Here is a 24,035-nt window from a genome sequence, read left to right as displayed (position 1 = left end):
GTTTAGCTTACACTCCATCCTGGTAATATGTATATATAGTATCCCTATTTCGAGTAGTTCTTTGAGCTCTCAGTGCTTTTTCAGTCTCTTCTCTAATAGCTCAGTTGATGGAAGAAGAGTTTGATCTCATTTTGCCCAAAAGAATAAAAGAAGCCATTCTAAGATCCAATCTCTTTGTTGTAAGATACATGCAGCAACTTCTGACTCTAATTAAAGAATTAGCGTGGATCATAAGCCATAGTCACTGTTAGTAGCCTGAAACCACACATACCTTCTATATGAATGATGCCTCCATGGTGGAAGGTGAATGTCCAGTCTTTTACAACAGTGTAAATGAAACCCAAGGGTAAAAGGAGACCCAAGAAGCAGTGCAAAGGGTTTGGATTTGCTATACAAGGCTTGAAAAACGTGTTTGCTTGAGACTGGAGATTCACAGGATACCCAGGTCATTCTATGCAAATCACACCTAACACAAAAACACTCACACACTGCCAACCCATGTCGTTCCAACAAATATACAACCAGCCAACTAACTAAAGCCACACACTTGTTAACCCAGTATTAAGTTACTGTTATTCATTCAGACACAAAAAAGCACTCTACTTGGCTGTTTCTTCAACCAGGACCCCACTGACACTTCTTGCATGTGTGTTTGAGACAGTAATGGTGCACCTCATCGAAAGACAAAACTGTGATGTTCTGTTGCTCTAAAGGTCATATTGACTGACAACAGTGAAACCAATATTTAATTTGCAGAGCAAATCCAGCAAGACTGAAGCAGGTGAAGGTTTAAGATCTTTGTTGAAGAAACAGCGCACCATGTCTGGTAGATCTGGAGTTCATTATTCTAAATGCAAGGGGGACACAGGCGCGAGGGAGGGTTTTAGCAATGCTACGGGCTCCTATATGCGTTACTCAAGTCCTGGCAAAAGCACATGAAAGCAGAGACAGGCTAATGGAAGGGATGAGGGGCGGATCTTACCTCGAAGTCCAGCTCAGAGTACCGTACTCTTTTCCTCTGGAAGAGGAGGGGGCAGGGGGAGAGAAGACAGCATCAATGACCCACCCTCAGCTACTATCAGAAACACACACTTCAACTCTATGCCTCTCTGTCTCACCCTCTGCCTCTTTCTGGCTCCCTGTCTGACTGTCTCTCTCTCTCTCTCTCTCAGTGCCATTGTTCGATAAAAAAAGGGGGAAGGCTAATATGTACTGGCTACCCAACGTGATACAGATATTCTTGCAAATGTCAAGGCAAAAAGAAAATTGTTCAGTCTATTTCAAAGTAATGAGATTAGTGAAGTGGAATAACCCAGAATTAGGATGAAATAATAATTTCTCGGCTCACATATTCTCAAATACAATCATTACAACCCCAGCATAAATCATCCGCTTTGCTATTTTTAGAGAATTTGCTGAGAGACATTCCGATTTAAAAAAAAAAAAAAAAAAAAAAAAAAAAGCTACAGCAAAGAGTTAAGGGATGGTTTTCATCCTCTAATCTTGTTTGGTCTCCACTGCTCTCTTTTAAGTGCCTTGGTAGCGCCAGCAAGTGGCACACAAGCTGCCAATTTAACAGCTGCAGACATTTCCAACTCATCTGGCCCTGACATTGCATTGCACTACATTCCATGTCTCACTTCCTATCTGCATTTCTCTGTCTGCCAGATTCACATTAGGCACTGAGAGGCACTTCTCTGCAGTTAGTTAAAAGCAGCGTTCATTCTTTAAAAAGGGCGGAGTTGCTGATCTGATGCTATAGCAGCCAAGGTTTTACAAGGTAAAGGAATGGAGACAGATAGACAGGTAATGATAAATGTGTAGACACAAAGGCGTCTTATTCACTTGGTTGGCCAAACATCACTGCACATAAAGCATAATGAGTTACTATGTTACTATCCTCCTACAGCGGAATAGTAAATCCTTACCTTCCACAGAGAGATTCCATGATTGAGTTTGCTTAGTAATATGATAGACATACAACATGCATATACATATATATTGCATGTTTTTGGGAGGACACACATAAAGCAAGTCATGAACTCACTCATGTACTCATTTCATAGAGACATACTTTGCTACTGTGATTCCCTGGCATAATGACATGATGTTTACTGGCATAATGTTACACCCAACCACAGTCACACAGCAGTTATGCATTTGTTAGTTAATGCGCTATGGCAATCTGCGTTTACAACGAGCGGTTTGTATACAAATTCATCTAAGGAAGTATTTACATTTCAATAATCCTCACATTGTGCTCCTCTGCTTTCCCGTTTCTCCCACAAGAGGATAATATCCTCTGTGAGCCAATTTCATACTTTGACTAGATCATTTAAAGTTAACATTTACAAGCGTCTCACTAAAAAACACCAGTGAAATGAACACTCTTTGAGTGCATTTCTGTGATCCCTCCATAATGCCTCCACCATGTTTGAATTTGGGAGTGAAACACCGCTCTGATTTAATCTTGAGAGGTACCACTCTGATATCCATCTCCAAATCAAACATATTCAAATAGAGTCAAATTATAGCAGTGACTGGTAAATTACATCTCACAGGTTTCTCCATTGAAATTTTTTGATATTCATGAGTATGATTGTAGACCTTGTGATAGAGATTTTTTATGAGTTTTAATGACTTGTCCTTAACGTCCTCAGCCCTAAATGAAGCATCTGCACTTTTCAGTGAAAGTGTCGTTTCCATCTCCTTAATCAACCTTGTGAGTCAGCAAGATGCCATTGGGAAAAGATCCAAAGTGCGCGCGCGTGTGTGTATGAGTCTATGCAGTGGAGTGAATGCGTGTCTGTGTGTGCGTGTGTGTATATGTGTGTGTGTGTGTGTGTGTGTAATTAAGGTGGGCTGAAAGACATTCACCAGGGGTATTTCCTCTGATCCTGCCTGTCTCAGTCCATCTGTTGTGCCACCTTGTAGGGCTAGGGGGGGATTACACACACTCGTGCGTGGGCGCACATACAGACACACACTCACACAAACCCAAGCATACACACCAACACCCACAGAGCACAGTGATAAGAAGGTGCCTGTCCATGTGAGAGTAACTATCATTTCCACACTCTCAGTGAGCAATGAATGCTACTCAGCTGAAAATAACAGTTGCTGTAATAGCAGACATATTCTAAGGCAAACAACTGTGCAATGTTTTGATGATGTTTTAGACCTAATGTGTCTGTATATAATACACAGCGAGTCTGAGCCAAAGTCCTGTGACATGAGGTTTGTGTGTAGGTGTGCGTTTGAAGGCCTACACAGACACTCATTTAATTGTGGATAGCAGCTACACAGACTCTCTCCACATCTTCCCACACCTGTTCACAGCCACACCAAGTGTTGTCACAAGTGTTGTCTCGTTCCATCCAGACAGTATACATCTCAACAAGTCATTTAGTCTAGCATCAAATCCTAATTTATTTATTTATTTTTCACAATAAGTGTTAACAATAAGTGGAGTGAGATGATTCCACTTATTTGCAGTGAAAACACTGCCTTATTCTTTTTGTTTGAAGGTTGAAGGTACTGGCACACATATCTAGAAGAATCCCTCTGAAAATGCAGTGGAAACAACTGAACTGTCTGAATTTTTTTTTTTTTTTTTTTTTTTTTTGGAGTAAAAACAAGATCTTAACATTGAATATGGAATAAATATCTTAATAAATAATTAACTTAATATGGATATTTTGCATTGGCTTGTCCTTTTTTTTCCCTTTCCCTTTACTGTAAGATCATCCCATGTAGCCCCCATATTTTGCCCATCACTTCAAACTTAGAGTTGAGATGGATGGCGGAGTTAGTGAAGAAGCTGCACCACCACTAGGAACCCTCCCTCCATGATTCAGACTTTCCATACCCACCTCCAGGGATCCTGCTGAGAGGCTGGTGTTGGTGTTGGTGCTGCCCAGGTTGCGTGGCAGGGTCCTGGTTCTCTCCACCGTGCTTCCCCCCGTCAGAATCTGCCTGACTGACGGCCTCTGGCCTGACTTTAGCTGGAGTGAATGCCCATGGGAGTGTACGTGCCCCCCATGGGAGTGCACAAGCCCTCCCTGAGCCATCATGTGGCCGTGCCCGTGGGGCATGGTTTTGATCGTCCCGTAGGAGCGGTTGAGGTTCATGGCGATGTTCATGTCGCCCACACTTGGTGGCACAAAATCAGCCGGGTAGGCTTCACTCTCAGCTGGGTGGAGGGTCAGGGGAGAGGGAGGCGGCGGGAAAGGAGGGTCCTCCACTGCGATGTTGAGGGGCTTGTCCTCGCCCCCCAGTCCCATGCCCCCTCCTTGGGAAGAGGGCGCTGGGGGTTTGAGACTGACCGTCCTACGAGGTAAGACCATGTAGTCCCCCTCCCCTCCTCCTCCTCCACTTCCGGCACTCCCATCCTGGGAGGTGTTGGAGGAAGTGGGCGGTCGCGCCCAGCCCAGGCCACTCTCGGTGCACAGGTACACAGGTCCTCCACTGCGCTGCTGCCCCTGCTGTCTCTGCTGCTCCACGTTCACCTCCTTTTTCAGAGGTGTCTCGCTCAGCTCGTTGAGGCCTCCCAGAGGTGGAACCTCATGAAAAACATACAATAAAACATCACCACTAGCCTAGCCATTAGCTGGGTATGGCATGGCACAGCTCAGAGCTTTAATTATACAAACATTTCCTGGCAGCAGAGCTACTCTCTAGGCAGATATAATCTTATTATCTCAGTTAAACCACCGCTTTTAGGAGCACAGGGTACCTAACTGGCAAATTCTAATGGCCAAGACAGAACTAGTAAAAATCTAAATAAAAACAGAATCTACAATGATGTTTTTATTCTGTTCATAACCTCTACTGTCCAACAATGTGGTGCATAGTGGAAAGTGAGGAGCTCCTCACATCTCAAGAACTGAAAATTAATCAATCAACTCTTGTCTATGGAAGCGTCACTGCTTTCTCAGGGGGCAGTGGTAAAAAGAGCAGTTCACGACAAAAATAAACTGTGTTTACATGCACCACTTTACTGTGAGTAATGCTTAGGCAGAAAATGTGATTGCTAAAAGAGATTTGATTTTGGATAGAAAACCCAAGCTGAATGCTATACTAATCATTCAGTCTCTAAGACAATCCGAACTCAAATCCTATACCTGCACAATGAGGTTGGGAGGGGGGATGTTCCCCGGTAGGGAGCTGAAATTGACCCCCACTCCCCCCTCCTGGTGGGCTGCCAACTTGGGATCGTCCTCGTCATCCAGGGAGATGCGGGAGAGGGTCCCGGTGATAGTGGCCGGGTTACAGGTGTTAACCTCCTTGAAAATGACTGGAGGGAGACGAGGGAGACAAGAGAAGCAGTGGAGACAGCCAGAGAGGGATGGTAGGCGTGAGGTAAGGGAGCAGGTGGTGGGGTAATTAGTGAGAGGGGAAAAAAAAGAGGTGGCAGGGAGTACAAGGTTGGATTGACAAGAGTGGGAAAAGAAAGGAAACAAGATCAAGGGGCAGGACAGGGAATAAAAGGAGGGTCCAAACAGAAGGAACATATGCAGGTGACAACCAAGGAGAACGCAGAAAGATAGATGGTAAGCAAGAGGAGGGGGAGATTTAAAGGGAAATGGGACAAGAGGTAAAAATACAAATGCAAAATACAAAAAAAAAAAAAAAAAAAAACATTAACAGGAGGGAAATAGCATGTCAAGATGACATGATAAAGGCGGAGAGAAGGACGCATGATGGATGCATACCAGGGATTGATAGAATATAAATCATGCCAAAACAGAAGACAGTCAACCAAGAGATAAATGTGGGTAAGATAGAGAGATAAGGGAACAGTATGGAGAAAAAGAGAAATTGAGCAAAGCATTTCCTTATGCCCCCAGAGAAAACAAGATAAAAAAAGATGTTTCAAAATGTAATAGCATGTATGTGGGATTGTTCTCTTCAATATATCTTACAGACACTCATGAATAACTGTGACGTCAGTGATTTAGATGCAGAGATAAATAAGGGGGGTGTTGATGTGGAAGCATGTTTGCAGCGTTGCTCTGGCTGTTGAACGACTGTGCTGACTTAGTCGCAGTGCACACAAAAACAGATTGCATCTCCAAAGTAAAGTTCACTTCTCATTACGGTCCTATATGGTTCATACAGGCTGAGATGGGTTTTGTCCCTGACTCTGTGACCCAAAGTCTCGCTCCATCTCAGGATTTGCTGGTGAGCCAGGATTTTTATTAGTTTAGAGAAAGAGCCACAGTGTAAAATGCAGTGTACTTCAAATGAAATGGAGTTGAATTCCCTCGCTGCAGAGGCCCGTCCAGTATCTTGGTCACCATGGGAACTCATTATTCCCTACCCTGCTGTTCCATATCAGTGTGAGTAAGTGTACATGTGCGTGTGCTTGCGAGCATGCACTTGTCTGAGTACGAGTGCGTGCACAAGCATGTGTTTTGTTAATTCCACGATACCCTCAGTGACACACACCCCGAGATCACTTTACTTACAGTGCATTTGGGTTAGCTTTCATGCATGTGGTTCAGCAAAAAAATTACTGGAAACATTTCACCAGTAGTTATTGCAAAACAAACTTTATACTTAACATGCTAGCAAGAGACAATGTCTCACCAACTAAAATCAATCTATCATCAATAATCAAGCTGTAAGGTCTGTAAGGTCATGCTGGAGATCATGCTCATTGGGTCGCTATTAAAAGGAAAAAAAAAAAAATTCTATGGACCTTGCTGAGTCTGAGTGTACTAGCAAGGAGACTGGCCATGCCTAAATACAAAACCTAGCATCTTCTCTGTTTCTCTGCCTTGTTGGTGCAAAGTGATCTGAAAGGACCACACAGGTGTGGCGCATGCCGCCCCATCGGATCCCCTCCTATCTGCATCCAACAGTAGAGGCTCAGAGAATGACCTAGGAGTCACTGAAGTCTACGCCGGGACCAGGTAGTGTTAAGAAAGTCAGGTGGGTGGCAAACTTACATGGGTGTCCTCTCTCTGCAAGGGTGGAGGGGGAAAGTGACTCCGTGTTAATTTTATCAAACACAAACACAAACCGAAGCATCTAGATTCTCGTGCAAACACACCCCGAACATCCACACACACACGCACGCGCGCACCATTGTCCCAGTAATTGGAACAGGTCCGAATACAATGAAGATCATTATTATCATGCACAGTTAAACACAGACTCATCCAAACATATGCTCTCTGAACAGTCGATGGGCAGAATCGGTGTGATTGATAGGGCACAATAATCCGCCCACCGCTGAGAAGAGTTGCACCGCATCTCCCAACATTTCATTAACATGCACTGCAGCAAAGCGGAATGTTACAACTCTCCATTGCTTCCCCGCTATGCTAATCCTATGTTAAATGGCTTCAAAGGAAAACGAAAAAGAGAGCGAGAAACAGAGAGATTATGCCAGAGAGAGAGAGAGAGAGAGATGGATAGCTCTCACCTGTTTGACATGCCAAATCCACATCCTTCTCAAAGTCCGTCTGAGAGAGAGACAGGGTGGGAGGGAGAGGAAAAATAATTAATATGTGTGTATTGTGTGTGTGTGTGTGTGTGTGTGTGTGTGTGTGTGTGTGTGTGTATGGAGTCATATAGCACCATCAGCACTGAAGGCCAGAGAAGCAGTTGGATCTATAATATATTCCATACACTGTATCTGATAATCCCAGTGTTGTGATGTGGCCATATAGAAAACACCCGTTACCGTGGTGACACATTACTTCTCAGTAAATAAATAATGCCTTTTAAGAACAAAGACAATTGTCACAGATGTAGATGGGGGGGAAAAAAAACTCACATTTGAATTCCTTTGTACTGGATTTACTGAGAAAACGTTGCTCTTATATTGCTTATTCCAGCTAAAAAGGCTCTTTTAGAATTGCGAAAAATATATCAGTCTCCTGACATGCATGACTGATATTTTTCTCTGTGATGTGCTTCAGTTTGCTTCAATAGATCCAAAGACAGCCACTGACAAACATGAGAGAGAGATTGTGGAGTTCTGCCAGGTACGCAACGCTATGCCTCATCAGTCACCTTGCCGTTGTTTGAATGCAAAGAAGGACAGCATTTTACACAGTGGGCAAAACTATTATCTGCTGCGCCAGTTGAAGCAAAACTTTGTCATCTCCCATCCCACTCCAACCTTTTGTTTTGATGGAAAAAAACATGATGGAACAATACAGAGGCATTTACAATTGATTCTCTCAAATACAAACAAGCTCAAAACACTGATGTACACCTGTCTTCTCAATTTGAATATCACAATGAAGATTTTTTTTCCCACCCCTTGAGAAAATGATGTTTATTTGCTTTGATTTCACTCACTTATGGGGAATTTAGTGGTGCCACTGCCTTTTTCGGGCGACAACTAAAAAAATCTGCGCAAACCAACTGGCAAACCCGGAGGGCATGGGGTGAATGAAGGGAAGCTCCAGTTTGTTTGTGACTCCGAAAATGGCCACCGCTCAAGTTTCCTAAACTTTGTGAGAATGTAAAGCTCATTGCTATGCTGTCCTGCTCCTCTCCTCTCTCACGATAGAGTCGCCTCCCGTTCTCTACGGGATTCACTTACAAAAGGCTTTGTTTGGATAATAAACTACAGATTTTAGACAGTTTGGGCACGCCACAGTGGCAGAGTAAAAGAGGAAAGGGGAATATGAAAAATTGAAAGAGAGAAGGAGAGAATGTGTAAAGGTCTCAGAGGAGCCGAAAAGCTCTTAGTACGCAAATCACCCGCAGCCCCATAAATGGGTTTGTACTAAATGGACAAATGAGGATATGGAAGAAGCCCCTCTCTCTATCTCTTTCTCTCACTCTCTCTCTCTGCCTCGCTCTTGCTCTCTCATATCCAAATTGGAGAAAACAAATCATCACCATTTTAACCATTCACAATCTCTCAGCAATAGCCTCAGAGGTTAAGTGCACCATTGTGAGTCAGTGAGGTCACTGTTTCATCATGGTAATTATATGTGCTTGGTGAAAAGACCATATAAGTGCAGTCCTATTGACTCAGAGAACGGGCCTAACCAGATACCATGGAGAGAGCAGCGGACTTCAGTGCTGACATAATTACATCTATCTATCTATCTATCTATCTATCTATCTATCAGTTATTATAGTTTTGCATTTCATTTTTATTTTCTGTTTTCAGCTCACTTAAGTTTCAGTTTGTCTCCAGAGTGGGTTTGCTCATTTCACTTTAGTTTTCATTGTTTAAAAGTATTTAGTTTTACTTTAGTTTATATTACTTTCAGTATTAGTTTTAGTTGTTTTTTTTTTTTAAATTATTATTATTACTATTAATATTATTATACAGGGCGTTTGTCACGTCTAGACTGAAGAAGAACACAATAATTTGTGAAGGCAGTTGACCCGCAGTCATGGCGACGTCCCAGTCTCAATAAACATCAGCACTAATGCCTCCTCATTCTGGTTGAGGTCCCACATTTGACCAAACTGACAAAGACTAAAACTAAAGACATTTTCTACATATTTGTATTTTATTTTAGCGAGCTCTGAAACCAGAATAAGGTTTCAGATAGTTTTAGTTTACCTTTAGTTTACTAGATAGATAGATAGATAGATAGATAGACATTTATAGGCAGATAGGTAGATATTAAACTCATAAAAATCGTCAAGGATATACTAAACATTCTACATAGTTTTACTACAAATTCTATATAGGCTATATATACTGTAGGCCACAGCTATTTCTACTTCGATGTAAAGGTGCAATATGTAATATAGGAATAGAGTAGAATTAATTAGAAAATCAATGAAATGTTAAATTGGGGATGGCTCTGGTAAGTTAATGTTGCATACTGTATTATTGCTTTACAGATTGCACCTTTATCCAGCTATGGTATCTATGTCCAAGGACCACAGCTGTGGCCTGTCTTGTCTGCGGTGGACATACTGGTTGGCTGCCGCTGTGGTTGTGGTGTGCGTGGTTATGGTTATGGGCATTGTTCAGGATTGGGTTATGGTCATGGGCGTGGCTGTAGTTGCTGCGGGGTAGACTGTGGTAGCAGGCCTGCTGGCATCCTTGCTGGCATGCCTGATGGCACGTTGGTGGGCACGGCTGCTGGTAGCAACCTGGCAGGCACGGCGACGTGCCGTAACGCAGGGAGCCGCACTGCTGCCCACTGTAGCTGGCATTTGGACACTTCTGATGGAGTGGAGGAAATGTGATGGGGAGAATAAAGCAAAGACATGGAGGGGGGGGTGAACGGCTAGAGAAGAGGAGAGCACTTTTTTCTTTTTTTTCAGATTAATCAGGTGATTTTGCTGATGACAGCTTTGTTTCAACTTTCACAAGAATGTCTACTAACAGCTCAACATTTTTATGGTGGCTATATAAATGTCAGAGGCTTTAAATTCTAAAGACATTTGGTGTGAATCTAGCAATAACACCTGAGAGGATGTTTTCTACTGTAATTATGGGTAAAATGCTGACATAACTGGCAACAACATCGCCAAAGTACCCATAATCACAGTAATGAATGTTCTCAAGGGTATTATGGCTTTCATACAACAGTTGCTCATGCATGTGTGCCGTCTGATGTGTGATGAAACAAGAGGGAGATTACCAACTAGCCTCCTTAATGCCACTTGAGTTGACACAGCAACTAATCAAACACAGCTAGCCGTATTTGATGGGCATTATCAGCACAGATGGAACACATAACTTATGGCATACAAATAAAGTCAACATGGAATACATTGATTACATACGCTCCTCTAAGTTATGAAAACACAGAGAAAAGAATGTGTCGCATTAGGCTGCCTGTGCAGATTGATGGCTCCCGTGTTTAATCTTGATAACCTCAGAGGTGCGTTCAGGAGCCCATAATCGTTACCGCAAACAGGTCTAAGGGAGAAATAAAGGGAATGGCGATGCAAGAGTCGCAGTAACTCATGTTCTCATAGAAGCAGTGTGACCGTGGTGACATTGGCAAGGCAGTTCAAGTCTATATGATTTATCACGCTATTAGCCACATTTTGGAACACAATAACCTTACGTGAGCTCCATGCTCTTCGAATAAAGATGAGAAAGTTTGGAGGAAAGGTAAATAAAAGTTCTGCAGTGTCTGTTTTGACACTACATGGAATCCTGGGGGCAATGAAAGCGCCGTTTCTCCACATGTCTTACATCTCATAATTCAGAGACATGTATTTTCCTATATTACATGACAACTGGAAAATGAAGCATGAAACGTATCGCTGCAATGTGATATCATGTCTTTACACTGTTACATGCAGCGTCATGTTTTGACATCAGCTTTTTATGGCAGTGTAGGAAATTAGTTCGAGGGCGGGGACTTGCAGAGTTAGGGAGAGGATTTCCATTTGCATGGAAAATGAAATGGTACATTTAGGAGAACCAGTTAAGCAAAAATGCATGAATTCTGCAAAAGGATATGAAGAAACAATGGCAAACAGGTATCATGGCAGTCATGCTTATTCTCATCCGGGACTGAAGCTTGCGGAACGCTCTCGCCTGGCGGGTGTTAGTCTGAGACAGGGGTTTATGGGTTGCAGTGCGGGATGAAATGGAATGCTATTCACCATGATCTGCACCTGTCCATTCTTGCAGGAGTCGGGTGAGTTCTCACTGTCGTCTTTACAGCCCCCCATCCGACAGCGCACCGCGTCCTGCACCTGGGAGGGGGGAGGGGGTCAAGGGTAGAGGAAAGGGTGGATGAATATAGAGGAGAAGAGGGGAGGCACAGGAGGATGGAGGCGCAGAGGAAGGGGAAGACGGAGAGGACAGAGGTAAGCGGAGGAACTCGCGATTTAGTGAGTGTGGCGCTGGAACACAGAGGAATTCACTTCCGACAGATCGTCAGTGGACGCTAAAACGTGAATATATGTGACTGTGACAATAAACGTGAGGAGAAAATCCATGTTCTTTGCAAAGTAGCTCAGCGTGTAGCTTATATAAGAGACAGCGGAGTGGTATGTAAAGCACGAGGCGGTACTTCAAAGGCCGACATAAGCCTGCCTTGCGAGATCAATGGAGCAGAGTCTTAATTAAAATGAACAGCATGCTATACAGACATTATAACCCTGGGCCGTTCTGGTGTCACATTGTTTTCACTTTATTTATCTTCCCCCCATACAGCATTTGAGCAAACATTCGGATCGGTACTGACACAGCTCTCACGCCCAGATCAAGATGCATCCCTGTGCCGAATGTCTCACTTGAACCCCCCCCCTTCCCCTTGCCGTCAGGTTTTGTATTATAGATACCTCAGTCGCTTGCTGAGGAGCTACACCATTTCTCAATGTTGCTGCCGTCAAAGCCCATAAAAATCTCATGAGCGGAAACATGAGTGCTCATGGAAGGAGCCGTACAAGAGTGAGAGACGGCATCTTCTCTCTCAGTGGGTGTTCATATGTGTGTGTGTGTGTGTGTGTGTACACTGCTATACATTAGACTGAAGTAGCATCCATGTCTGATGAATACTGCATGGACTTGTACATTCCCTCCATTGTTTTCTGCCCTCGCTCCCTCTCCTTTAACGTCCATACACGTTCTCATGGCATTTATTCCCTTTGCTCTGTTTGTCTGTGTGTGTGTGTGTGTGTACTGGCACCGGATGCAGCTAATTCTGACTTCAAAGTGAAGAGGCCCTCTGTGGGTCCGCACTGCTGTCTCTGCCTCCCTCTTTCTCCCCCTCCCCACGATCATCTCCTGCTTCTCGCTTAAATCACTTTTCGTCCATAGATCTCTGTGTGCGATCTTTTCCCTCCTCTTTCTCTTTGGCTAATCCCCCCCCACCACCTCTTCTTCACAATCTAGCTCTCCGTCCTATACATCCCCCTTTTTCCCTTCCTCTGCTCTCTCCCGCTGCCTCCTAATCACAACAGCTCCAACGTTGTGCACGTTTGCTCGCTCGTCTCTGCTCGACTGATCTCAGCGGGCCGCCTGTGCCACTGTGGTCCTTTTTATTCTCCACAGTACAGTACATACACCTGGAGCTCGGCGCTATCGAGGCGCACTACACCGCACTACGCCGCACTCGTTTTGTCTCTGTAGTTTAGTTCACATAATAACTCGCTTTGGTCTGCCTTCTCCCCCGTTTGCACGGCGACGCTTCCTCATCTCCTCCCGTGTTCCCTCTCTCTCTCTCTCTCCAGCGCCCCCCCTCCCCTCCCTCCCCGTGGCGTGGCACTCCCCTTTGCCTGTTGTTCTGCAGCGACGAAGGATTTACGCTCAGTCTCTGGCAGGGGATTTTCATACATTTACAAAAAAATAATTCCTGGATTTACTTTACCCTGATCCTGCTGCTTTTGTGATATTGATTTAACATGGCTAAGCATTCCAAGCATTTAGAAATTCACTTACACTATGCAGCGTATTCAATACCATAATGATTTGTAGGCTATGGGCAAGTGTGTGCGTGTATGTGTGTGTGTGCATGTGTGTGTGTGTGTCTAGGTTATGCAGGCATGCCTGTCATGCATACATGTTAATCAGGATCCCAGCAGTCTAGCATATCCCATGGGAATTATCGTCTTATTCCATACAGCATCTTAGTAATCTCTTTAAACTTGGACAATACTGTACTATCTGAGTGTATTATAATAAAAAGCACCACAACATTGGACATAAGTACTATGCTAATCCCCCCCTTGTATGATCCTCTCTTATTCCACCGAGACTTCAAAACACCCTGGAATCGTATGTGACATTTGCAAACATGTGTCCCACCTGTGGGAAGCAATAGCCTGCCTCTAAGGCAAGAAATGTGCGGACAGATTTTGCAGGGATCCTTTTAGCTCGTTGCTACTGCACAGTGGAGGGAGATAAAAAAAAAAAAAAGAAAAAAAGAAAAAAGAAAAAAAGAAAAAGGCAATCTCACCTCTCGGCGCATGGCACAGTGGACGGTGATGATGACAAAACCTTGGACAGAGTCAAAAACGGCAAAGAGAACCTGGAACAGAGCGAGAAACACTGATTCTTGTTAGTTAAACATCATATCACTTGTATTCTTTTGACCAAAGGATGAAATAACTCTGCGGTCTTTAGGGGAAACACTAATAGGAAGCAGATGCATGTTTATTCATAATTAAGCATCACAATCATTCATACTTTCATTCATAAATTCTGTCTGTTTATGTTTTTGACTTTTGTTCTTGATTTGGTGGTTGTACTATATTTGAGATTTCAATTACCTATATTTTTCTTTCTTTGCTACATTGTGTTCTCATTGCTGTAAGGATCCAGTTTACACTACAGGGATCAAGAAAGATCTTTAGTGTCTTCATGGCTAAATGTGACCTGCTTTCTTGATTTTTTTATAAACCCTTGCACAGCAGCCATTTTGACTTGAAATAGCAGGGTGGACATAGGTGTTGCTAATGACATTAATGAAGGCTGTGTTCATTTAAGTGTGCCGTAGCAGAGGCTTTCCAGAGAGCCAGCACGAAGAACACATGGGCTCATGGGCTCCGTCAGACTAAAATGTAGCGGGGCACGAGCTTGTGGTGGTTGTGTGAGACAGATCACCTGGAAGAGTGTGGAGCGCCGGTCGGTAATGGCCAGCACCGCTGACATCCAGGTCAATGCCAAGAGAGGGAGAACCACACAGGAACTCCACAGGGAGGCCCTGGACGAGAGACAAAGAGAGAGACAGACAGCGAGACAGAGAGGGAGGGGAGGAGGGGAAGGAAATGAACGAGGAAGTCAATCTCAAACCGGACCGGGCCAGTTTCAGTCACATAATTTGACTTCACACACTTGCATCAGCCATCATTTCAGCGGTGGGCACTTTGAGACTGCCTGGCACACTGAAGTTTGTGTGAAATCTAATATTCTCACTGAGAAGTGGGAAGATGATGTGTAATCATGTAGATAGCTACGAGACTGACAATTGCTCACAATTATATGGTTGATGTGCACTCAGTGTCATGCAGGCGGACTGTGAGATGATAGGCAGAGTCACAAGCAGGGAGGAGAGGGGAGACAAGTCACCGACAACTACTGTCACGGGGGTCTCTGAGGAGGCAGAGTGTATGTGTGTGCGGGGGTGTGTGTGTGGCTCCGTGTGTGTGTGTGTGTGTGTGTAACTTCATGGAGTCAGACACAGATTTAAAATGTTCATGCTGTTTGAGCGCAAATCCATGGTTTTATAGCTGTCAGTCTGACAGACAGACAGCTCTGTCCAGCTACGCTCAAACATTTGCACATCCTTTTGTAGGTGCACGGCCAAAGGCAATCAATGAGCAGAAGAGTAAAGTCAGAGCTGTGCTGGGCTCTGTCTCATGTGAAAGGTTTCCAGCTGGTGTGGACCACAGTTTAAGTTCATCCACTTGTTCATTATCACATCACCACATTGTCAGCCTACATTGCAGGTGAAAAATATAGCAAGTGCATCAGATGTGCTGTTACTGGACAAAATTAATACATTCCACATTACTTGTTATGTGTTAAGTATTTATTTAACAAAGGATGCATTAACCCCTATGACAACTGTTGAGTTTATTGAGCCAATAAATATTGTATACCTAAGCCCACATTATCAACAGATGTAGTAACAGCCACACACGTCTTTCTCTCAAGGTTTTTAATAACAGTAAAGCCAACGCTAAGAGCAGGCAAGTCTCTCACTGCCCAGAACAAAGCTTCCTCAGCCTACACAGTCATCAATGCATTCGGGTGAATAGCTCTTTCCCCCTTGACATGTAAAAGCACCTGAAGGTACGTTTTGAATTTCCGCTCTCTGAGTTGAATTTACCACTTTGCTGGCTATATGCATAATTTTGCTACTTCGCAAATTACTTGAAGGCATTGGTAAAAACAAGGGGAATCCTTTGACTGATATTATGCTGAGAGGTTAAACAAGCTAAAAAAAAATGTGATGCAAGCAGCAAACAATTTGGCAGATCAATAACTGTAATGAGATTACTGACACCGGAATGGTGATGCTGCACTTAATTTACCGTTACAGGGAAAAGTAATGTGACTACAGTAATGCATTACTTTGTATTCACACATAATAATGAAGAGTCTAATTCCAAAGTGATGCAAAATTATAATTGAGAAATGTGGAAAAACGGGATTTTTTTTTTTTATTTTGTCCCCAATATTCAGTCCATCAAAAATGTATTGTAGTGTACTTTTAATTGTGTGCTTATTTTTCAGTCACATTTTTCAGTGGATGCCTCATTTTGAAATGAAACTATCGAGTGCTTCACCTTGCAAACCAAACCTTCAAGACCAGGGCTTGATACACACGGAGTCTAATATCCCTTTCACATTTAGCCACATCATTTTGTGCTAAAAAAAAACTGCAAAGGCATCCAGGACACCACAGGAGGAATCTTGAGATGTATTCTGGCCGCAAGTGTGAACACATCCGAATGCACAAGCCACATAAATCATCTACAACACCAGGAATATTATGTCTCGATCTACAGCTCTAGTGCCAGTGGGAGAGAAACTCAGCTGGTGAGGAACATGCACGGGAAAATGGACGAACTGTGCACTCCATTGAGCGCCTGTTTTTTCATGGCTTGTTTGTGTTCGGTCCTTCTGTGCCGCATCCACTGGTCTTGTTGTCTTTTGCAAGTGGGGTAAGTGGCACATGACTCAGGCAATTTCAGAGTTTAAATAGAGCACTAACTCCACCAACTCAGCGCATCGCAAGCACATTTGTCACACAAATGGCATGCACCAGAGTCATCGCTAAAGTGCAAGTCAGATGAGGTGCCTCCTGTCCGTGTCCTAAAAAGTTATTTGACAGACAGATTAGATACAGTTTATCAGGTCCTCTGTCACACGCAGTAATCTGTTGGTCTAACAAAGACACACTGATGTGGCCAAGAGATACATGAAATTTGGAAAAATTGCATCTGGATCCTATCTAGATATTAAGAGATATGTGACATCACAAGAGTAAATAGGGCCTAATTCTTTGTTATAATTTATTATCGAGACCAAACTGTGTGACAGGCAGTGGTTTGCCAATGCTCTCAGTGGGCAACACCATAGAGACTCCATATCCTTTCATGTATATGAGAAAACTCTGGAGTAAATGTGATGATGATCTGCTCACTAGAACTAGTGAGTTAAAGGGCATTGTTGAATATATTAATGCTTCATGAATACATTAGGCTGCACAATCTCCAAGGAAAATACTTTGTTTACCTTTTGCCTATTTTCCTTTGCCCAACCTCTGTTTACATTATTCATTGGCCACTTGCCATTGCATCCCTTTGTTTATAGAAGTTGGGAAAGGTCCCTGCAACTCATATATTTTCAAACATAATTTTTAAGGAGACCAAGTAGAACAAGTAAGCAACAGGTGCTTTGTTGATGAATTGCAACGGCGGGTTGATACAGAGCTTGTAAAATTGCCACTTCCAACAAGAATTGTATTCATGTGGAATGCTTGGACGCAGATACTACCTGTCTGAAAATTATGATCTGAAAGGAACAGCAGTGCTTTTTCACTACAAAAATGCTATGCAGATATTACACCATGCACAGCAATAGATGATGGCTTTGTACTGATAAAGGTTTCTGTCAGCAGCTCTTTTGAAGGAGCTCCAAATCAAACGGTATCCCACACACAGCAAGAGGTAATGCGACTCTAAATGACAAACCTCACAACAGACACTAGGCATTCAGTGTTGATGTAGGTGGGTCTGATTTACCAGTGAAATGACAGAGCGGAGTGAAAGTCAGTAATCCCAGCTTGGTCCGGCAAGTTCACAATGACAAAAACTAACTGATAGGAGCTTGTTACCGCCAATAGGCAATTTCATCCCATTATCCTCAATCACAGCCTCCTCATGAGACAATATGACCAAGAGCAGTGAAGTCGCTTTACACAGGGTGCTTTTAAAAAACAAACACAAAGCCACGCTAATGGGAGAGTCACACAAAAGGGCTATCTGGGGACATGGTTAAAAAGATACACAGGGTTGCAGTCAATATATAAAGCAAGAGGAAAGCCTTTCTCTTGAATACAGCGGCTGCCCTGGACATGAAACTATGAAAACTATCATCCCATTAGAAGAAACAATAACTCAATTAATAAAAACATATCTTGATCTTATGGTTCTTCACAGAGCCCTGTTGGTAGCCTCTAAAATTTAACCTTTATTTTGATTTTTTAAAAATGCCACCACCTCATAATCTTTGTTGTCGATGTGTTTGGGTGTGTTTGGGATGTGATGTTACTCACCTCTTCATGTTTTGCACCCTGAATGATCTCCTGATGCTAGCGTGATAATAAGCTCTGTTTGAATGCATTCATTATCATTTGCATGTGTGCTTGCAAGTATGAAAGACAAAAAAGCAAGGTGGAGTAAAAAATGTCTTGCAAAACAGGTAAACTGATGCAGCAAAATGCAAAATAATTTTTAAAAAATGTAGAAATCTATCTATTTATATATATATCTATATATCTGGAGTGATTTAAGCAGCTGCAGTTATACTTGTGATGTTGCTGAGTGATGATCTGGATGCTCTGTCTTTTGTTGAACTCATTTATTATATAAGCCTGTGTTGTGATTATTTGATGTGTGTCCTGTGTTGACCCAATTTGGGTCAAATAGCATTTGCAAACAGTTTCTATTGTTTTTAGTTTTGTAGCCTTTTAAGAACCAACATAATTGGAGTTTATGCTATAGAATAAAAGTGTAGATTTGGCATCTGTTCATGTGATTGACAACTCACCTGAATTGTGCTGATGTGATAAACCTTAGCAATTGGGTGGATCAAAGCGAGTTCAGCTAAACGCTAAGAATCATTTACAAATACTATTTGACCCGGGTCAAGCAATCTGTGTAAGACCTGAGGAAAATCCACGCTGGATCAGAACATGTTCTCATTAAATGGTAGACGCTTGCGGTGCAGTTGTTTTTCTCTCATTAGTTGTGTTTTCATCCAGACAGCTCTGAATGCCATTCTGCATCAACATCGACATCCAGAGATTAAAAGGATGGAGGAGGGGAGAGAGAGAGAGAAAGGAGAGGACAACAGAGAACAGAGAGAGGGAGAAAGTGAAAGAGAGGGAGAAAGATAAAGGGATAGAGGGAAGGAGAAAGAGAGAGAGAGATAAAGAGAGAGATGAAGATGGACTAACATGGCACTGCTGGCAGTAGAGCTGGACATAGCGGTGCTTGAGATCACGCCACACTTGGAGCATTTCAGGAGCAGTCGGCTACGCGCCTCCGCCGGGACACTTCAGGACATGTGCACACACGCACACACACACACACACACACACACACACAGTCACACGAATGATGGGAGTGGGAGGGGATGGGATGGGATGGAAACACACATTTCCAGTTATGACGAGAGGTGAATGAACACGTGGTATGGTTGCAAAGGAACCAAAAAAAAAAAAAGAAAAGAAAAAAAGAAAAAGAAATAAGAAAAAAGAAAACAGAGTGGAGGACACATACCAAAGAAAGGAAAGGGGGAAAGAAAAGGGGTTGGGGGGAGAAAGAAAGAAGAAAGAAAGAAAGAAAGAAAGGTAAAATTAAAAACAGATCTCAAAAAGTAGCAGCAATGAAAAACAGTCAGAATACAAAGATTGATTCAGAGCAAGTAGAGTGAGAGTGAGCGACGGACATTGCAATGTTACAGCAGAGTCATGTGGATTAACGGAGTACAATGAGACAGACAGGAACTCCAAGGTCTGAACCATCTTATTCGACTGCTTGTGTGTGTGTCTGAGTGTGTGTGTGTGTGTGTATCTGTGGTCTATGTTTGGCACAAGCCTCAAGGAGCGAGCATTGTTACAGAAATAGCCTGTAGACTGTAGACAGTGTTAACCTTGCAATTGACAGATATGGGAAATGATGGACTGCCATACATAAACGAGTACATTATGCTCTGTGTGTGTGTGTGTGTGTGTGTGTGTGTGGGAGAGAGAGAAGCAGAGCACAGAAGAAGTTAATATTAGGCACCTGTGAGGAAGGTGTGTTCATGAGTACCAGCATTGGTCTGAAAGTAATGAAGCTTTATCAGGGTTTATGCGGGGAACAGCCTCTCCTTTGGTTGTTTACTTACAGTTGACTACTCGGATAGAGCAAAACAGTCTGTCTCCGAGTATGCATGTGTGTGTGTGTGTGTGAGTGTCACGCAGTGTGGAATGATGGGGCCATGCGCGAGCTATGCTACATTAGCGTCCCATCACAGCTCATTGCCTTAGCGCCAGCCACATCCCCACGGCTTCATAAGGAAATACATTACGTTAATGACAGCCTGTCCTGTTAGCAACACTACTGACTGTGTGTGTGTGTGTGTGTGTGTGTGTTTGTGTGTCGGGGAGGTGTTCAGGTGTGCGTGAGAGTATGTGTCAGTGCTCCTGCTTTTGAGTCTTGTCGAAGAGGAAATATGCTTACTAACAGGATAGAGCCAAGGACACTGTCTGCAACAAGGAAGGGCATGCGATTGTGTTTGTGTGTGTCCTTGTGTGTGTTTGTGTGTGTGTTTGTACACATTAACTCGCTTAATCTCAGCTGCATCGCCAGGTATCAAAAGCTAATCAACCCCCCAGGGAGCCCATGTGTACTCAGCTACCTGCGAGGCATCGATTTCAATTTGTACAAGAGACAGACATCGGAGGGAATGTAAGCAGGGGGAGAAAAAAAATAATAAAAGAGAACGAAAGAAAGATGGAATCAGTGTTTATGGAAATGAAAACATGGATTCGGCCGCGAGAGCTATGCAAATCTCCATTCTTTGGATAACTAATGATGACAAAAACTCGCCAATGGAATTAGGAAATGTGTTTGTGCGTGTATGTGTACAGTATAGTCTGAGTGAATACTTGTTTCTAATTGGCTCAAGGGTGTTGGACTTTGCAAATGCCGTCATCTGCTGAGCCACTTTAATTTTAATTTAATGTAATTAATATAAGTGCAATACTCAATGTTTATAAGTGCGCTATCCATTGTTTTAATAGCATTTATTTGGTGTCTTATTTATTGAATGTGTGCTTGTTGTCTGCTTTAATAGTCTTATTAATTGCACTGATCAGGAGTGGTGACTCTAATTTCGTTGTGCTTGTCTAATAACAATAAGGGCTTTATATTCAATTCTGTGTAGTTCAAGCTTAAGCTCAAGTTTGCTGTAAGTTCATAAGGTTCATATCAACATTAATCACAGCAGAAACTGAAACTGTGATAATCTATATTTCACCTTCTTTTAAAAAATACCAACTACCTCAAAAATGCAGTGGTTATTTTCCAGCATTTATCATAATGCAGCATTAGCACCAAGACTGAGCTGGTGGAGTCATGCCTGTGCTGTATTTATTCCATTTTGGCAAATGCATGATATCGACAATGCTGTGGCTCAAGCTTAATAACATTAGCCTAATTAGCTAATGTAGCATCTCTCTTGCTAGACGGTGTGACCTGTACAAAAACATTGTGGCCGCGACGTGTTTTCAAAGCACATCCATCCCTCAATTAATTATCTCAGTATCACTTTTTTTTTTTTTGCACTGTCCAATCTTAAAGAAGTCAGAAGACTTTGAAGAGACTTTTAAAAGACCGTCTGACACCCTCTCACATCTAAAGACAACGTGTCGTAAATCACAGAGTTTACAAAGACTGGGGATCTTGCAGGGACACTATTTGGCGGACAGCAGCTAGATTCCTTTTGAGATTGGCTGACAAATATCATAGGGATATTATAGGAATGTTATAGTGATGCTTCTTCAGGTAATCCTGGTTATCATGGCTTATGTAGGGGCATAACATGACAGCCGGAGGATGGTGTGAGCCTTCAGCAACATTACACACACACACATTAACACACACGAGACTGGGTCACTGAGACTTTTTCACGTTCTTGCGCCTCCCCATAGATGTCCCCGCCATGTTTACAGCTTCCTGTTTGGTGCAGGGGAGAGTGCACCTTTTGGTTGTTGACAATATTCATGTCATTGAATTTGACTATTTGCGTGAGCCAAAACTAAGGGCTTACAATTACAATTTTAACGGAAGGTCAGTCGAACAGAGTTTTATGACCACCCAACACCAAACAGTCGAGTCGATGGGATTGCTCAAAAAGTCATTTGGTGTAAAGCCGGCAGTGGTGTCAATTTTGCACCAACTTAGCACCAACCAAACCATAAGTCAACCAATAGTCTGTTGATACTAAATTGAGTGTTTACATTGAACAGGTTGAATCAGTATGAAGTTAAGCATCAGCAGTGAATCAAATGTGAGATAGAATAAAGCTGTTACAAAGTTGAAACCGAGTGAAATATTAACAGTCAATAGGGTGATATTAAGTTTAGTATCTACACTGACTGAACTATGAAACTCCTGCTGTTACAAAGTTGGCAGTCCAAATAAAGTGCAACTATTATTCCTCCCTATTTTTTATTAGTGGCAAGTGCCTGTGGTACGAGCAGGATAATCCCTTGCAAAAAGTACACACACAGTGTGTCTTTGTGTGCATGTGCGTTTGTGTGCGTCTGTCTGTCGGGGCAATTGGCATTGGCGAAGACCAGAAAAAAAAAATCAGCTTAATATTTTCTGGATATCAATTGTGTATCATGTTTCATCCACCTAATCCTGGTGTTTACCGATATATAATCTGACTTCTATGCACCATTGATTTTGAGAGCCATCAGGGTTTTCATTCATCAGCTGAGAAACAGAGACGGGGACCATATGTGGGGGTAATAAAGAAATGCGGATTGTTTGATTTAAGGAGGCAAGAGGATGTAACAGATGTCTTGTCATTTCACTGCCATATTGGACAGTATTTTTTGACTGAGCTCAAAGCACACACAGGTGTCCACTTGGGTGTGTTTAGAAACCCTTGGAAGCAACCATATGAGTTTGTGTTTGTCAAAGGTTTACAGTTTATCTAATGAAGCAAAATGTGTGTATGGATATGGCATCAGGGTGTGTATTCTGGTATCTGCGTGTCTGTGTTTGGATGTGCGAGCTGAACAGGTCATAGGGAGTTAACTTACCCTGCCCGCTGTTTTTTCGACTTGTCCGAGATGCCGTCCCGGGACATTAGCTTATTAAACACCACAATTCCAATGAGCATATTCACCTACGAGAGACGGAGAGGAGCTAATGTTAGTTCAGCAGTTGTGCAAAATTGCAAAAAAAATTTTTATTGCACATAGCAGCTGTTAACTTAAACACAACACAGTGATTGTACAGGAAAAGAGATGAGGAGTCAACATTTCTTTCAAGTACAAGGTTGCAGATGTGTGTGTTTCAATGGATTGGAGAAAACTCAGTTTGCTTTCATTTGTTTACTCTTGTTTCGCAGCATCATTTTCTGTTTCTATTTTTTTCATTTATGCTTTTTTTTTATTTATCTCTTTTTAACTGTTTTGTCTCCCTGTGAAGCACTTTGTAAAATCGGCTTTTAGATAAGTGCTTAGATATATATATAAAGGTCATCATATCACTCACAGCAGTGATTTTTGCAGTAACCTTTAAAAAAAAACTGAAGATGAGCCGACTGCTAAGCCTGACAAACATCTGGCCACACTGACCCAGTGGTACAGATTCTGTTAGACACACACACACACACACACACACACACACACACACACACACACACACACACACATTTAGCTGAGCCAAGGCTTGCTACATGTAGACCCTCTCCAGTCAGAAATCCTGCCCATCTGGGAGATTTTCTATGCTGGGACATGTCCCGTATAATCCTCATTTCCTATACTGTTCCTTCTTGTCTCCCATATGCTCCCTCTTTCCAACCTGGGATTTTTCTGTTTCTTCTGTACTATGCTGTCATCGATCAGGTTGTCAGCGGTATGGTGCATTACATACAAACACCATTAACACTCTACACACCTCATACCTGTACTATTCCTGTATGCGTATCTGACATGATCGGGGTCCAGAGCTGAAAGGTATTTGTCAACCACTTTTCCCAGGACAAAAATGAGATGAAAACTAAATAAAAATGAACCTTTGTTGACAAAAAAAAAAAGTGTGATGAAATATCATGACATTTTCGTGGACAAACAAAAACTAGACGAAAATGCCAGAAATAGCGGAATGAAAACACA

General features: G+C 42.6%; 1 protein-coding gene across 14 annotated transcripts in view; it reads right to left on the bottom strand.

The window, feature by feature from the left end:
- adgrb2 (adhesion G protein-coupled receptor B2) overlaps positions 1 to 24,035 on the bottom strand; it is a 583,915-nt gene that overhangs the window by 11,927 nt on the left and 547,953 nt on the right. For 6 of the 14 annotated variants that reach the window (XM_030063545.1, XM_030063542.1, XM_030063549.1 and 3 more), the window contains 10 exons: positions 22,956 to 23,041; positions 19,092 to 19,190; positions 14,507 to 14,606; positions 13,860 to 13,931; positions 11,560 to 11,652; positions 7,433 to 7,472; positions 6,954 to 6,968; positions 5,124 to 5,296; positions 3,873 to 4,562; positions 983 to 1,018 (listed from right to left, as the gene is read on the bottom strand). In XM_030063545.1, the coding sequence (XP_029919405.1) occupies positions 983 to 1,018; positions 3,873 to 4,562; positions 5,124 to 5,296; positions 6,954 to 6,968; positions 7,433 to 7,472; positions 11,560 to 11,652; positions 13,860 to 13,931; positions 14,507 to 14,606; positions 19,092 to 19,190; positions 22,956 to 23,041 (1,404 nt within the window). The remainder of the gene's footprint in view (positions 1 to 982; positions 1,019 to 3,872; positions 4,563 to 5,123; positions 5,297 to 6,953; positions 6,969 to 7,432; positions 7,473 to 11,559; positions 11,653 to 13,859; positions 13,932 to 14,506; positions 14,607 to 19,091; positions 19,191 to 22,955; positions 23,042 to 24,035) is intronic. The other 8 variants (XM_030063551.1, XM_030063555.1, XM_030063554.1 and 5 more) reach the window with 6 other exon arrangements.

Source organism: Myripristis murdjan, chromosome 11, assembly GCF_902150065.1.
Source record: "Myripristis murdjan chromosome 11, fMyrMur1.1, whole genome shotgun sequence".
NCBI classification, from domain to species: domain Eukaryota; kingdom Metazoa; phylum Chordata; class Actinopteri; order Holocentriformes; family Holocentridae; genus Myripristis; species Myripristis murdjan.
Note: the sequence above shows the minus strand (reverse complement) of the source record. Positions and strands in the feature narration are given on the sequence as shown.